This window comes from Xyrauchen texanus, chromosome 33 (genome assembly GCF_025860055.1).
Source record: "Xyrauchen texanus isolate HMW12.3.18 chromosome 33, RBS_HiC_50CHRs, whole genome shotgun sequence".
In the NCBI taxonomy this organism is placed as follows: Eukaryota; Metazoa; Chordata; class Actinopteri; order Cypriniformes; family Catostomidae; genus Xyrauchen; species Xyrauchen texanus.
This window is the reverse complement of record NC_068308.1, coordinates 29,721,775-29,736,859: the sequence shown is the minus strand read 5'-3', so window position 1 is coordinate 29,736,859 and position 15,085 is coordinate 29,721,775. Positions and strand designations below refer to the sequence as shown.

Below are 15,085 nucleotides of genomic sequence, written 5' to 3'. Positions count from 1 at the left end.
AGGTATGTAAACATCTTTGCGCTGTTTTGTAGGGTGCAAAAGGGGATGGATGGTGTGTTTACTTTGTGTAGGTAAATGATCGTTGTGGAGATGGACACAAGCACTTTATCTTGTGGCCCTTGGGGAACAAAAGACAAATTGGTCTAAACTCCCATCATCCCTTTAACTCTCAATTCTACACACTGACAGTGACGCATATGGAGGAGCTTCGACAAAGACTCGAGTCAAATATATTTTGGTGACAAGAGTTTATAAAAGGTCAAAGGCTACTTTAAGATGGAACATATGCTCAGACAGTCCATGTTTAATATTGGATATGCTGCATTTATGGACCGTTCAGTAGCAAATATTTGAAAAAGGAGAGAAGGGAGATGCTGATCTGTGTTGATAGACAAACTTCACAGTTTGAACTTTAATCAAGGTGATTCTCTTTTTAGATTTGGACAGAATATATCTACTAAATAGAATAACATGTACAAAGAACCAGGGTTAGTAGATGGGGGTCTGTGTACATATAGACTTTACTAATTTGTCTTTATATTTCAAGAAATTCCTATATGTATAGTTAATTTGTTAAAGCGCATTGAAAACAATATTTATATCATCTGAAGTTGATTAAAACCACAATTAAATAAATATCTATCTATCTATGTCAGACAATGAAGTGGTGCAATTAATCCAGGACATGCTAAAGGATTTAAAGCTAGTTCATAGAGAAACCTGGTCAACATTAGTTTAACCCATTCAACATTATGCAACAATGTTATATAAAGTATGTTCAGTGTACATGCAATGTACACAGAGAATGTTTAAGCCAGATGCCATATACAACTTCAGAGATTTGAGTCTCTGTTATTGAAGAAAGAAATATTTATTATAACCATATTAATCATGATAGTAATAATAATAATCATAATAATATAATGATTCATTAATAAACAATACTGGTTGTCTGAAGCACATTGGATGCATACAGAAAGAAAACTGAAATTTAGAGAGTACAGAGCCAGGACAGCAGAAGTTTAGTCATCTCATTTTAAATAGAATACTTTATAATGGTTTCTTTTTTCTTTGCTTTTTTTCCCCTTTTATTCGTATGTACTTGGAACAACTTCAAAATTCAAAGAAAGACAAACAAAATTAAAAAACAAACAAACAAACCAAACAAAAGCGAATAATTAAATTAGATTTGTTGCTGCGTTGAGCTTGCGTTGCACATGAAGAGAAACTTTTTCTAATATAATACATTTTATATTGAGATGACAGATGAAGTAGCTTTTGTATATTTTTAGTAGAAAACAAAGGGGCTAGAAGCACACATACATACTCTCTCACACACACTCTCTCTTTAAATGGAAGTAACTATCACTGAGACATCTAACTCAACTTCCATTCAAACGTTTGTGCTTCGGGGATCTGGCAATGACAATGAGGGAAATCAGGTTGGCAGAAGTTAATTTTTTTTCTTTTTAGTGTGATAAATTGGGTTGGGATAAGCATTTGCCAGGATAAGTTTGTCATTTCCATTGGCATGGTTGTATTTGAATGAAGTTCAAGGGAACTGAAGCTGTGCAGACAATAGGTCAACTGCATAGCTGGTTTTAAACCTTCCCTAATATCTGGAGCAAATTACCAGAATTGTTTGGAAGGATGTTTTGGACGAGGGAAGAAGTGGCAGATGCATGCGTTTCTTGAGTTTCAGAGAAGAGACTATAAGCAGACTACATTTTGCATGGGTTCTCTGCTTTGGGTTGAGGAAGACGGTGAATGGCTTTGGTGCTCAGGTAAATGGGATTTGCGTGGTTTGATAGGAACAGAGAGCATAGGGAAGACAACAAGCCAAAGAATACATAGCGAAAGCTGATATATACCTCACAGCAGGGTTGAAAAAGGACATGTAAACAAGTAATGTCGCATACGGACTAAAGGAAAGAAATAAACCCAGAGGTCTCGGATCTCTGTAGAATTGACATCTTTTTGTTAGGTTGTTCAGTCACAGTCTCTTCCAGAGCAGAATCCATGCTCGGTTTATAGTGTCCCTGAAACAACGCATCTTGGCCACAAAAGCTCCCATTCACCACGGCTAATGCATCGCTAACCAATGGCGAACGGATGCCTCCAATCTCAAGAAAATGGTTGTCTTTGATGATCCTTTAGGTAACAAAGTAGTACAGTCGCTGAGATAGGTGTCACCAGCTTTGTAGAAAATAACGTTTTGCTCTGAGAGGAGAAATGCAGCACAGAGGAGTAAGATCACTATCTATGGAAGGGAACACATCGGTTCTGTCATGTAACACCTGAGTCCAAGGAAGCACATGATTTTGCAAAGCTTGGGAATGCTGTCTGTAGAGATGGATTGTTTATATGTTTACTAAATGTACGATTCTTCTCACTGAGCCAAAACACACTGTAAAAAGTGAAAACGTGCAGTTGGTAATTTATGGAGCTACTTCTACTTGATCTCACCCATATAAATTACTTTCATATGTAGTCAGGTTGATTCAGTCATATTAAAGGTGTAGTTTACACAAAATTCATTTACTCACCTTTATGTTGTTCCAAGCCAGTATGAATTACTTACTTGAACACAAAAGATGATAGGCAGAATGTTAGCCTCAGTCACCATTCACTTTCATTGTATAGAAAAAAAGTGTAATTGTTGACTGCAGAAGACACAATCTCCTTTTTTTGTTCCACTGAATAAAGACATAAGGGTTTGGAACAACATTAGGATGAGTAAATGATGACATTTGAGATGTTACCGCATGAAGCACATTTTTAGGTTACCAAACAAAACATTTTACAGTGTATTGTTTTCCCAGGAAATCAACCATATTTCACATTAATAACATATTCCCATTTTTTTTTTTTTTTTTACATATATTATAGAATGACACCTCTTGACAGGAGACTTCTGAATGTGGGTCCAATTGCTCACCATTTGCATCAAGGAAAATAAAAAAATGTGAAAAATCTTTTCGATAGAAATCAAAGAGCATAATTCCGATCTGGTTAGAACATGTCATCCGTAAACCATTATCAGACTCATCCGATAATTTTATGTCTCTCTGTCAGTGTCCTATAGGGTCAGGATAATGACCATCGGCTAACTGGAGTGCTCCTGTCATAAAAGAGAGGTGTCTGCTGGACTGTGTCTCCATCAGGTCCATCTTCAGAACAAAGACTTGTTTTACCATGTTCACACATTTACAAAGTACTGCTTATAAAACAAAGACATGTACGTAAAAGTTTGAATTACATTCAATAGCTGAACCAAAGATACAGACAAATGGAAACAACACCACACAAGTGAAAATCTCCCAGTACTTGCATAAATTGCTGCCAAAAAATAAACCTGGACCACCAATGAAAATGAAAAGATACAATCCTCTTGAAAGGTCGCAAATTCACAAATAGATATATCCATATATAAATGTTTTTCATACTGGTAATACAATAATACAACATTAGTAAATGGCTACAATCGACGTTTGACCAGGCTGAGCAGCATGTAATTAGTACAACGTTGAAATATATAATGATGTCACTGAAATGGAGCTCGGTAGAAGTATAAAGGTAACAGATCTTTACTGAAACTTTGCTCACAAACCCCATGACCAAACCGCCGCTCGTTTCACGTTGTTTTCCACCTTGCAGCGGGCGGGAACCCATTTCCAAGATGGATAGCGAAACTCCTGTGACAATACCGAGCAGACAGCTCCAATTTTCTTAATTTGTAGCCCCTGACACCACATACAAAAGTGTTTACTACACAGCACGGCCACCTCCACAACACTACAATGAAATGCTTTTTGGTAGCTCTGGGCTCTTGGGCTGCTGCGCCCAGCGAGACTCTATAAAGCCCCTCTCAGCCCATAACTGCCTCAAACTCCCCACCTCCCCCCCAAACTCACATCCTCACACACAAGAACACACACACATCCTTGTAAAATCTGCACCTGTGTTTCACCTCATTGGGCCACTTTATATTGTGCTACAAACAACAGAGGGATGACAGCGTCGATGGGTCTTGAGAACTACTGGTGGCCCCCTTTCCTACTTTGAGACTATCTATTGTCAACTGGGATTTGTTGGTATATTTACATTGTCTTTGCTTGTCCCATTCAATATGACACTTATATAACTTGATAAAAGACCTTCACAACATTGCAACCTGATGTTGTTGAGTTATGTCATTGTTCATAACATCTCTGTAAAGTGGATCTTCTGATGGAAATTTGGAGTCCCATGCAAGTTCATATGCCTTTATTTAACATCTAGACAGGATGGTTAGAAAAAGGATATCTCACCACCCATACATTAGCGATTAAAGGCCATTGACATTTTCCCTAGGAAGCAATGCAGCTCAATAGGAAGTTGAACCCATAAAATCCTGCAAATGGAAGACCCATCCATGCCGTACTGAAGGGCTTTGGATGAAAAGGGGCCACATGAAATCGTGTCTATTGGGCCCTCAGCCTCTCCGCCCACCCTCCTTGGCCCACCCATCCTCTAGACGCAGGCAGGACAAGGAGGTCTACATTGGGAGGGGGGTAGGGGGTGTGAAGCAACAACAGGTACACCCCCCACCCCCCCCTCCTACAGCGCTAATTCATCACTCTGTTGCTATTGAGTTTTTTTATTTTCTTCATTTCTCTTTTATAACATATTTATACATACATATATATCGCTATATAGATATATACACTCATCTTTTCGTCTTTTTGAAACCATAAACTTAAAAAAGTTTAGAAAAATAAAAAGTTTTATGATGACCTCTGCTCTTCTCCGAAAGGCTGTCCCAGGTGAAAGCTAACCCAACTTCCCATCCACAGCTTGGCTGTGTCAGTCTCGCATCCCCACAGAGATATATAATGCCTTTTCCTGACAGCCCCGGTGCAAGGATTTCCTCTTCTTTTTGTATGTTTTTTTTTCATTGACTCTTTTCATCCTTTATCATTTTTTATCCTTTTTAGCTGATGTCCATCTCTTCTCATTTGTCTTCTTTCTTTATATTTACTATAAACACAAAAGGAATAATAAAAACATGAGTCAATCTGCATTATAAGATATAAAGCCTCATGCAGATTGTATTTGGCATGCACACAGAGTGGGGTAAAAAAGTCTGAGGACGCTAGTGAAAATGCCTCTATTTTGCATTTTTTTTTTTTTTTTTTATCACAAATTATATTATCAGCAAAACAACTTGAGTGAAATGTTGAACTAAAAATTATACAGAATTGTAATGTCCCTATTTTGCTTAATCTGGCATGGAACAATTTGTGTAAAACTTGATCCATGTTATTCCAGCATGATTTAAGAATGTTCCAAAGGGCATCGTGTGTGCTTCAATTGAAGCTAATAAACCTGATCTTTAGTACAAAGAAGTTAACCTAGGAACAGAACAGAAGATTTTACATTATAACGTTTCTTTGTTATACAGTACATTACCATTTTCAATTCCTTATCTTAGACTTTTGGACCCCACTATATTAACTATAAGAAACTAATTATGCCATAAACATGCAAATCATGTAGCAAGAAAAAACCTATTCTGATTACATTATCTTCCATGCACCACCAGCTCAATATCAGAAACAATCCTTGGGTGTAACACTAAACACACATTGTGGAATTATCTCCCAAATCCTGGATTAGAGTAACTGAAGTGAAAATACGGCTCAGCGGGGAGAGCTTCTGCAAAATTTTCTGCATAATGAGACGACCGGATTGATCAGAGGCTTGGTGGTTGCCATGTCGAGTACAAGGCTGAAAAGATGTCCACCGGACAGGAAAGGCAAAGGAGAAAGGGAGGGAAAGAGAGGAGGAGATCCGGGTATCCTGGGGGCTTTCGTCTCGACAGAAGCTCTCTAATTCAGGGAGATGTGGTGCCGTGTGGAGGAGCCTCAGAAGAGCGAGCGGGCTGACTTTAATTTTAACATGACTTTGTAGTTCTTTGCCCAGCCCTGGAGGAGCACACAGATGTGCTTTGGCATACTGATCATGCCCAATGATGGGCTTCTGTTCTCTGCTTGGGGCGTATTATTTCTTGAACAGACATGGGAGGCTCCTTGAGTTTTTGCTTGACAAACACGAACAGAAATAGACTGAGGGAGACGTGATAGAGCTGCAGCGGAGAAACTTCTGGTGGTCAGCCCTGCCGATGAAAGCCAAACATTTTTGCAAACATGATACATACTAAGCCCCTTATTCAACATATACATCTTGTCAACTGCACAGTAAAGAGCCTCTTTGTAAGAGTAGTAACTTATGACAAAACTGACAGCATGTGAAAACTTTGTATTTTGATAAATAAATAATAAAAAAGAAAACAATGAATATGAGAATTAAAATTATAAATATTACTGAATAGTGATTGACAGATATATCTGCCAGGCTGATAACAATGTCAGCTTGACTGATATCTTGCACTTATTGCATTTTCAAATATTTCTGTAAATTTAGATAAAAAACAATGTAAAATAAATGTTAATTTACTTTTTGCAATTTTGTACATGCTTTATATGTATGGATGTCAAATTATTATAATTTCTTTTTTTTTTTTTACATGAAATGCCAATTAATTAAAAATAAAATAAAAATGTAATCTAATTAATCATAAATGAATATTTGCAGGGAAAGGCTTGTTAATTGCACAATTCTTTTTTATGTGTTATTTTTTATATATTGAATCACACTGAATTACACACTTTTATTAAATGGACATTCATGTGTATCAACAGTAGAAAAACTAAAAAAGTAAACAGATTATAATTTTTTGTTTATTTAGACACAAAATGTTTTTTATGTATTTTATATTTTTATCTTATGTACATAGCTTTAAGTACTGAATTTTTAGAGTCCAAAAACAAATAGATATATGAGAGCAGAATGGAGTACCAGTCGGGTTTTACCAGATGATGCGATCTGGAAATTCCTAACACAATGTACATGAAATGGACAGCAAGTACACATTTAATACTATGGATTATACATATAAAAGATGTTTGCAATATGGGCTCACATACAGTATATTTATATATATATTATTATGTACAAAGAGTACCTTTTTTGCTTATTTTGTTTTAAAAACATTTTCTAAAAATCCATACAGAAGAAAATGGCACAATGAAACAACACATCGAATAGACACAATTTTAAATGACTCTATAAAATGCAGAAAGTTAATGAGGTAAGAGAAGATATACAGCAGATGTAATATTAAACTGTGTTATTGCCCAGTTAAGGTCTATTATTGACATAATTCTACGCTATTTCAGCAGTTGTAGGGAGCGGATCAGCAGAAGGGTGGCAGAGAAATAAGTAATGTGATTTAGGTTTTTTTCTCAATTTAATATTGAATAAAATAAAATACATTTGTAGCTTTAATTCTGTTCTGTTTGCACTCTCAAACAGACCTCATAGTAAATTACCATTTGTGCCATCAAATTGGGAGAGATGAAAGATCTGCTGCCGGATTGACTGGCCCCTGGCCCAGGGTGCCATCTTACAAATGACTGCATTAACAGAGCTAATTAAACAGGCAATCTTTTAATGGCCAACTGCAGCGTCCATGCAAGACGAAGACTTCCATCTTATCAATCTGCAAGCTCACACATTCGTTTTGAAGACTGCAAAGTGTCTTCTCAGCAGTCATTTCATGCCCAGCCCTGTATTTCCTCTCTCTGTTTTAATGCTGGAATTAAATAAATGGGTGATTGAGTCCTAATATAGTCGCTTAATTTGTTTAATTGTCTGAAATAGAGATGGAAATGCTTAGTAGAGAATATGATCGGCTTTTGCATGAGTTAACTCAATCAGATTCATTTACAATTCTGCATAGATATTTACCAAGAGGAAGCATGGGTTTCATGGTTAAACTAAACAGTTTTGCCACTTTTGAGGGCAAATAAATCACAGAACACAATATGTGATTCATTTAAAATTAAATGACCACTATAAAAAAATTACAATCAACCTCAGAACATATCTGGAGAATGCAATGGAGTCAATTAAAATTGTGTCAGCCACATACATGTTCAGAGGGCAGCTTAAATACCTTCCCGCTATTTGGAAAAAGGACATACATTTAAAAAGCTCAAAACACACAGCACAGAGTTACTGACTCAGAAACACATTTTGCATACTATGCTCTCTCCCCTCATCAGAAAAGATATAAACAAATTTGATTTAAAGCCTGTTATATAATATAAAAATGTCACCACATAGTATTCTTTAGGGTGTATTATGAGTTTAAAAAAGAAAGACTTTGTATTTTATCCCATATAGATATGTTTTTGAAGTACTCTGTAGTGGCGCTGTTGTCTTCTTAACACACTTGTGTTATTCATGTACTGTTTTTAATTACCTATAAAGCATTGTTAAATAGGACATCATAACAAAAAGGTAAAGTAAAACAAGAAAGAATATATAGTCAAAGCTTGAATAGAGAAAACAGAACACATTTTAATGTTATTTACAGTGTATGTTAAATACTTTGGGTAGCAAAGATATTCCATTCCCACAGATAACAAGCTTTTGAATTTTGGTTTCTGGTGAGCAATCAGGGATGTTTCAGGAATGTCTGTAATATTCTTAGGAAGCCCAGCTAAGCTTGGTATTCTGCCATGAATGGCTCTCACATTTTCAAGGCAATAGAAAAATCCTCAAAGTTGATTTCTTAAAATGTTATTTATATTCACAAAAGGAAGACTAAGCAACAAGAGGCTGTGCGTTACAGTAATTTCACCACTATTAAAGTTTTTTTAGACGTGACACAACTTTGACCAAGGTAAAATAAAAATGCTTTTATAATTGTATCCACTCACTGGGCACTTTATTAGGAACACCTACACACCTACATATTCATGCAATTATCTAATCAGTCAATCATGTAGCAGCAGTGTAGTGCATAAAATCATGCAGATATGTGTCAGGAGCTTCAGTTAATGTTCACATCCACCATCAGAATGGGGAAAAAAATGTGATCTAATTTTTGTCGACCGTGGCATGATTGTTGGTGCGAGACGGGCTGGTTTGAGTATTTCTGTAACTACAGATCTCAGAATGGGGCCAAAAAACATCCAGTGAGAGGCAGTTCTGTGGATGGAAATGCCTTATTGTTAAGAGAGGTCAACGTAGAATGGTCAAACTGGTTCGAGCAAACAGAAAAGCTATTGTTACTCAGATAACCACTCTTTATAATTGCAGTGAGCAGAATTGCATCTCAGAATGAACAACACGTCCAACCACGAGGCAGATGGGCTACAACAGCAGACCACGTCGGGCAATTTAGTGAGTGTATAATTTGATAAAAGACATAAATGTTCAATAATTAGTTACATTTATTTGTTATAATAACTTTCATTAATAAATCATCAAAAACATATCATATAATGCTTAACAGATCAAAGATGTTATTAAGCTTTCATTTTACATTTCACCTTGCACTTTATAACATCTAAAAATATTTTTATTTTTTGATATTTAAAAAATTATAAACATTTCTAATTAATATTTGAATGCTTACAAATGTCATTAAACATTTACATATTGTAAATGATTAAGAAATAAAATGATTTGAAAAGATATGTAATTGCATGACTTTACAGTCCTTGGTTACTAATTAGCTTGACATTAATGAATAATTTGTGAACATGAATAGTGTTTGAAGTGGTGAAAAATACTAAACATTTCTAAAAAAACATTTGTAAATGTAAAACAGTGCATGAGCCCATTTATGATCAAACTGAATGACATTTGTAAGCATTGTACAATAACAAACGATCTGTTACTCATTATAAAACATTTGTTAAAATTGTTTGATATTAAGAAGTGCAAGGCCATATATTAATCAAACTTTAACAATATTTGTAAGTATTTGAATGTACATTACATAATATTTAACAGATCATAAGTTAATGTTAGTTAAATTCATTAGTAAACATTACCAAGCACATTGTTTCATACACTCACTGAGCACTTTATTAGGAACACTATGGATATAATAAAATGTCCAACATGGCCTTCTGCTGTTGTAGCACATCTGCCTCAAGGTTCGATGAGTTGTGAATTCTGAGATGCTATTCTGCTCACTATAATTGTACAGAGTGGTTATCTGAGTTACCATAGCCTTTCTGTCATCTCAAACTAGTCTGGTCATTCTCCGTTGACCTCTCTCATCAACATGGAATTTCCACCCGCAGAACTGCCACTCACTGGATGTTTTTTGTTTTTGGCATTCTCTAAAATCTAGAGACTGTTGAGTGTGAAAATCTCAGGAGATCAGCAGTTACAGAAATACTCAAACCAGCCCATCTGGCACCAACAATCATGCCATGGTCGAAATCACTTAAAACACATTTTCCCCATTCCAATGGTTGATATAAACATTACCCTAAGCTCCTGACCCGTATCTACATGGTTTTATGCACTGCACTGCTACCAATCAATAGGCTTATTAGATAATTGCATAAATAATTAGTTGTATGGGGGTCGATAATAAATTACTCAGTGCATATATTTCTAACTAAATGAATATACATTAACTAATGATCTGTTAAGCATTATATAATGTTTGTTAATGTGTTAACGTACATTTGTCAAAGTTTTCATTGGCTGTTTACAGTTGCCAAGCAATGTAGCAACTTCTGTTAATGTAGCGCAGGTGTATTTTACATAATTGTAATTTTACTGCTCCCTGTGTCACCTGTACAGTTTCAGTCATTGTTCTTATTTTGCTCCCTAAACAAAATGTTTTGTTTGTGCCTTTTTCCCCCAGAGCAAAGTGAGCAGGAGCCTGCAATAGGGAAGCAAGGACACATTCGTTCGTGTGAAATATTATGTTTCTCTGTAGATTTCTCCCTATAAAGGTGGGAAAAAAGCAATGCATCTAATCTATGTTTTACAATAGGCTGCATGTCATTTCACACTCACGGGAGAATGCTGTGTCTGGAGAAGCAGCCACAACAGCTATGGTAATAGACTGAGCACAACGGCTGTGCCACAAGCCCGGCCGGCCTAGTGTATCTCCAAATGAGATCAGTGGTTATTGACTCAATGCTGTTATCTTTAATCTGTGGAGTAAATTACTTTGGATGCTGCCTCTCTACCCTGGTTTCTTTCCCCTTCTTCTATAACTCCACCCTTACAATTCCATTTGAGGGGTGCCGGCTGCTATTTACAGGGCAGCGTGTGTGTTTCTGAGTGGACATGATCAACGCCCTGAGTTACCAGGAAACGAGGGGGGTCCTATTTCACCATGAGGATTACTACCAACTCTTTCTTTCTCTCACTTCTCTAAAGGTCTGAAATGTCTTATCACAAGTCTTGTATAAAGTGTTCGGCCACAGGGGAATGTCACCTTGGGGGTAAAAGCTCTCACCCTAGCATAAAGTTGCTTGTCCTTCGAGAGAATAATTTTTAAAGGGATAGATCACCAAAAAAGAAAAATGAAAATTCTGTCATAATTTTTTCAGTGGAAACCAAAAGTGGATGCATGTTTGGCTGAATTTTAGCTACAGTCACTTTTCTCTTTCATTGCACCTTTTTTTTCATACAATAAAAGTGATTGGGGTCTGAGGCTAAAATTCAGCACCAAACATCCACTTTTGTGTTCCATGGAAGAAAGAAAGTTATATGGGTTCGGAACAAAATGAGGAGGCATAAATGATGACAAAATTTACATTTTTGGGTGAACTATACCCTTAATGATCATCTAGATGGATATTTATGAAAATATATTGCTAGTCTGAGAGCACTACTCTGTTAAGGTGTTATGATGTCTAAGAATTTAGAACAATTAGAAAGCAAAATGATACATTTTCCCTATTCAGCCTACTGTATTTCATGTTAATAATTTTGCAGTACATTGTAATATTACACAAATGTAAATATTAGATTTTATGGACATTTTTGTTGATATTTTGTACGATAAACAATTTTGTTTTATGTTGGGTAGCCACTTGATGTCCAATGTAAATTTGGGTTCGGAAGCAAGACCAGTTGAGAATCACTGTTCTAGGGTCAGAGTCTACATGTTGAATAGTCACTAATTTCTCAGAAACATGAGGTGTTTGTGCCATTTCCAACTGTTCCCCTGCACATTCACTTAAATCTTCCCATTCTTATTGGAAATTCTAAGGCTGGCCTATCCACTGCATACATTTTGGGCTTGACTTATAATATCCCAAAGATCTATGACTCGGTCACATACTCTGAGCATAATGTATGTATGCATTTAAATCCACAGCAAATCAATACCTGAACATGTTGTTGAGAAAATCCTAACTGATACTCTCAGCAAAAAGTGCAGCTTCTCAAGCGATGTGGACCCAGTCTGTATTTTTATATTCTTTTAAATTTAACTAACCAATCCCTATAGTCTGATTTCTCTTATATCTCTGTATTTTTGGTATTTAAATTATATATTAAGTAATTTCCAAGCGGACTGCGTAGTCCATATTAACATGAGTGCGATGGAGATTTCAGCTCTGAGCGTTAATTGCACTCCCTGTCATCTGTGTTGTTGCAATGGGATTGTGGACATCTCATCAGCTAGAGGGTGCAATAGACCGTGTAGTGGGGAAGTGTTCTCTCTTTCCACATTACTGCACTGTATTTATTTACAGAATGTTTTCTGAGCAGCAGAAGCAGCCTTGATTAAGTGTGCGCACTTTATATGACATCTAACAGATTAAAACTGAAGGAAACCTTGCCGGGGACCGTCGTTCATGAAATAGCTTTGCTATAGGGAGATGTGTTTGCATACAGGGTTTGTTGAAAGTGTTAGTGAAGAAACATTATAATAAAATGCATGTGTATTGTTAGATTATTTGGTTTAGTTTGTTATTATTGAAAAATTGAGTTTTGCAAATTTGCATTTGTGAAAATGTTTATTTACCCAGATGTGCTGCATTTATTGCTTACTTTATTAAAAAAACTATAATTTTGCGACTAAAATCCTGTATGTAACTGCATTTTAAGCCCATCTGTGGCAATGAAATTCTTTTAATAACAAATATTGAAAATAACTTAACAGCAGTCTCACAAACTGAAATACATTTGCAACCATATAGCCAGCTATTTTCATTGGGTTATAGAACAGTACATAAAAGAGAAAGAGGGCATGACAGAGGCCATGAGTGACAGAGAATTACATAAAAATGTTCCTATTAATCAAAGTGACTATCTGTTTTAACACTACTACAATATAGTTCAGGTAAACAATCATAGACTCCATATGAGAAATCAGGAGCTTTGTAAATTCATGTGTATATCCATATTTCCCTTTGATATGCACTGAAGAAGAAAAAAATAGTAAGGCTATATTAGTACTTTACAGATAGCATAAGCATTATAGATTTTTTTCTTCATATTAGAATGAATAGCAGTCATTGCCACTTCTAACAAGTGTGCGTTTAGTGGACATTTGAGGTCTTTAATGCAAAGACTGAAAAAATATAGCATACGAGTTTAGCGAAATAGCGCTGCTATTGTTTTGCTTGAGTTGCTCATTGCTGTGCCATTTAGTAAGGCAAATAAACCCACTTCCTGGCCAATTCGATGTCCACATAAATCAGCTGAGCTCATGCCCATAAATCCAAGCCGAGACTAAATGAGAAAAGTGACTGGACAGCACCCCCCTCCTCTCTGTCACTCAGCCTCTCCCGTCCCAACCACACTTTTAATACAAACAAAACAGATTCCAAATCAATACCAAAGCAACAGTAATACTGGATAAGTTCAGGTTTGCACAAAGGATAAGATGAGTTTTAGCTGAAATGTCAAGAACTCGAGGGTCTGTTCAGGGATGACCCGGAAGCTTTTTGCTCTATTTAGTTTTCCAGGGACGGTAGAGGTGGTTTGTTTGTTTGTTTTTGTTTGTTTGTTTGTTTGTTTGTTTGTTTTGTCGGGGGATTGATTCTCTCTCTAGTAGGGTGTGAAGCGACTGTACCCTCCTCTGTATAGGCTAGCCTGTAACATCAAAGATGAAAAAAAGAGGATCTAATCAGTGTTAAATAGATTCCTTGAGGTTTTACATTTTCTTCCCTTTCTTCATCCTTTTGGTTTTCACTTTGATTTTGCCATGAACTTATAGAAAGTATTTAAAAACGGGTGGGTGTCAGAGTTCAGAGTGCTGGTGGATTTCATCAGGTTCTGTTGACTGTATCGAACCCCTTGCAATAAAGTAAAGCTCCATAATGACTGCGTGCCCCTCAGGTTTATTTGACTATAGAGGCATCTAACATGCAATACTTTCTCAGTTTACTCTCTTTAACCGGACTGCATTAATGCCCCATTTGCTCTAGCCAAAAAAGTGGCCCCTTCTCCTCATCTCCAATCCTGTGCAAAATACACATGCCTTAAATGCCTTGAATTCTGTTCTAACTGAGAGCAAAGCAAACTAACTTCTTTCCTATCCTCTGAGGGGCTCATTATTAAATGCTTTTTACTTGTGATCTGATGGTCAAATATGATTAAATCATATTCATTTCATTCTCAGCAGGCTCAGTGCAAGTACTGAGGAGAGTTTGACTTATTTGAGTCGCCACCGGTTTGGTGATGGCATGATTCAGAACTCTGAGCACCCACCACGTCCACCTGTGCCCTCAGTGGCCCTCATTGCACCAGAGGAGCTCCGTTCAGGGAGTGAAGGATATTTGCTATGTCTTAAAGTGGCAAATTGAAGTGTTGAGAAAGGGAGGAAAATTTGAAAAAAGAAAAAGGAGGCAAAAAAAGCAACACAGGCCACAGTTTTAATTAAGTAAATGAAGAGGAAAAAAATTTGTCTTAATTAATGAAAGCTTTTAGCTAGCAGCTGCACCGGGGAATTGTACGGTTTTGAAAATCACACGGATGTCGACTTGCTAAATTCCAGTCATTTGTCTTAGGCAGAGTGTTTGTCCAATAAGCCTCATGGGCAGGGGGAGGTGGGTGCGATGGAATCTTTGTTAGTTCTTTTGGACGTTCTCCCTCTATCTCTCGCTTTTCTTTAATCTCCCTCGGCACGCTGCTGCACGCGCTTGATGGTCGTTAATCTTGAGAAAAATCCCAACCAACAGCCGCAAAAAAATTATTCATGAAG

General features: G+C 36.5%; 1 protein-coding gene across 3 annotated transcripts in view; it reads right to left on the bottom strand.

The window, feature by feature from the left end:
• Positions 1-491: 491 nt before the first annotated feature.
• The window catches only part of LOC127626747 (RNA binding protein fox-1 homolog 3-like), a 649,289-nt gene continuing 634,695 nt past the window's right edge, over positions 492-15,085 (bottom strand). For all 3 annotated transcript variants that reach the window (XM_052102758.1, XM_052102757.1, XM_052102759.1), the window contains one exon: positions 492-5,019. In XM_052102758.1, coding sequence (XP_051958718.1) covers positions 5,017-5,019 — 3 coding nt within the window. In that variant the 3' untranslated portion in view covers positions 492-5,016. The remainder of the gene's footprint in view (positions 5,020-15,085) is intronic.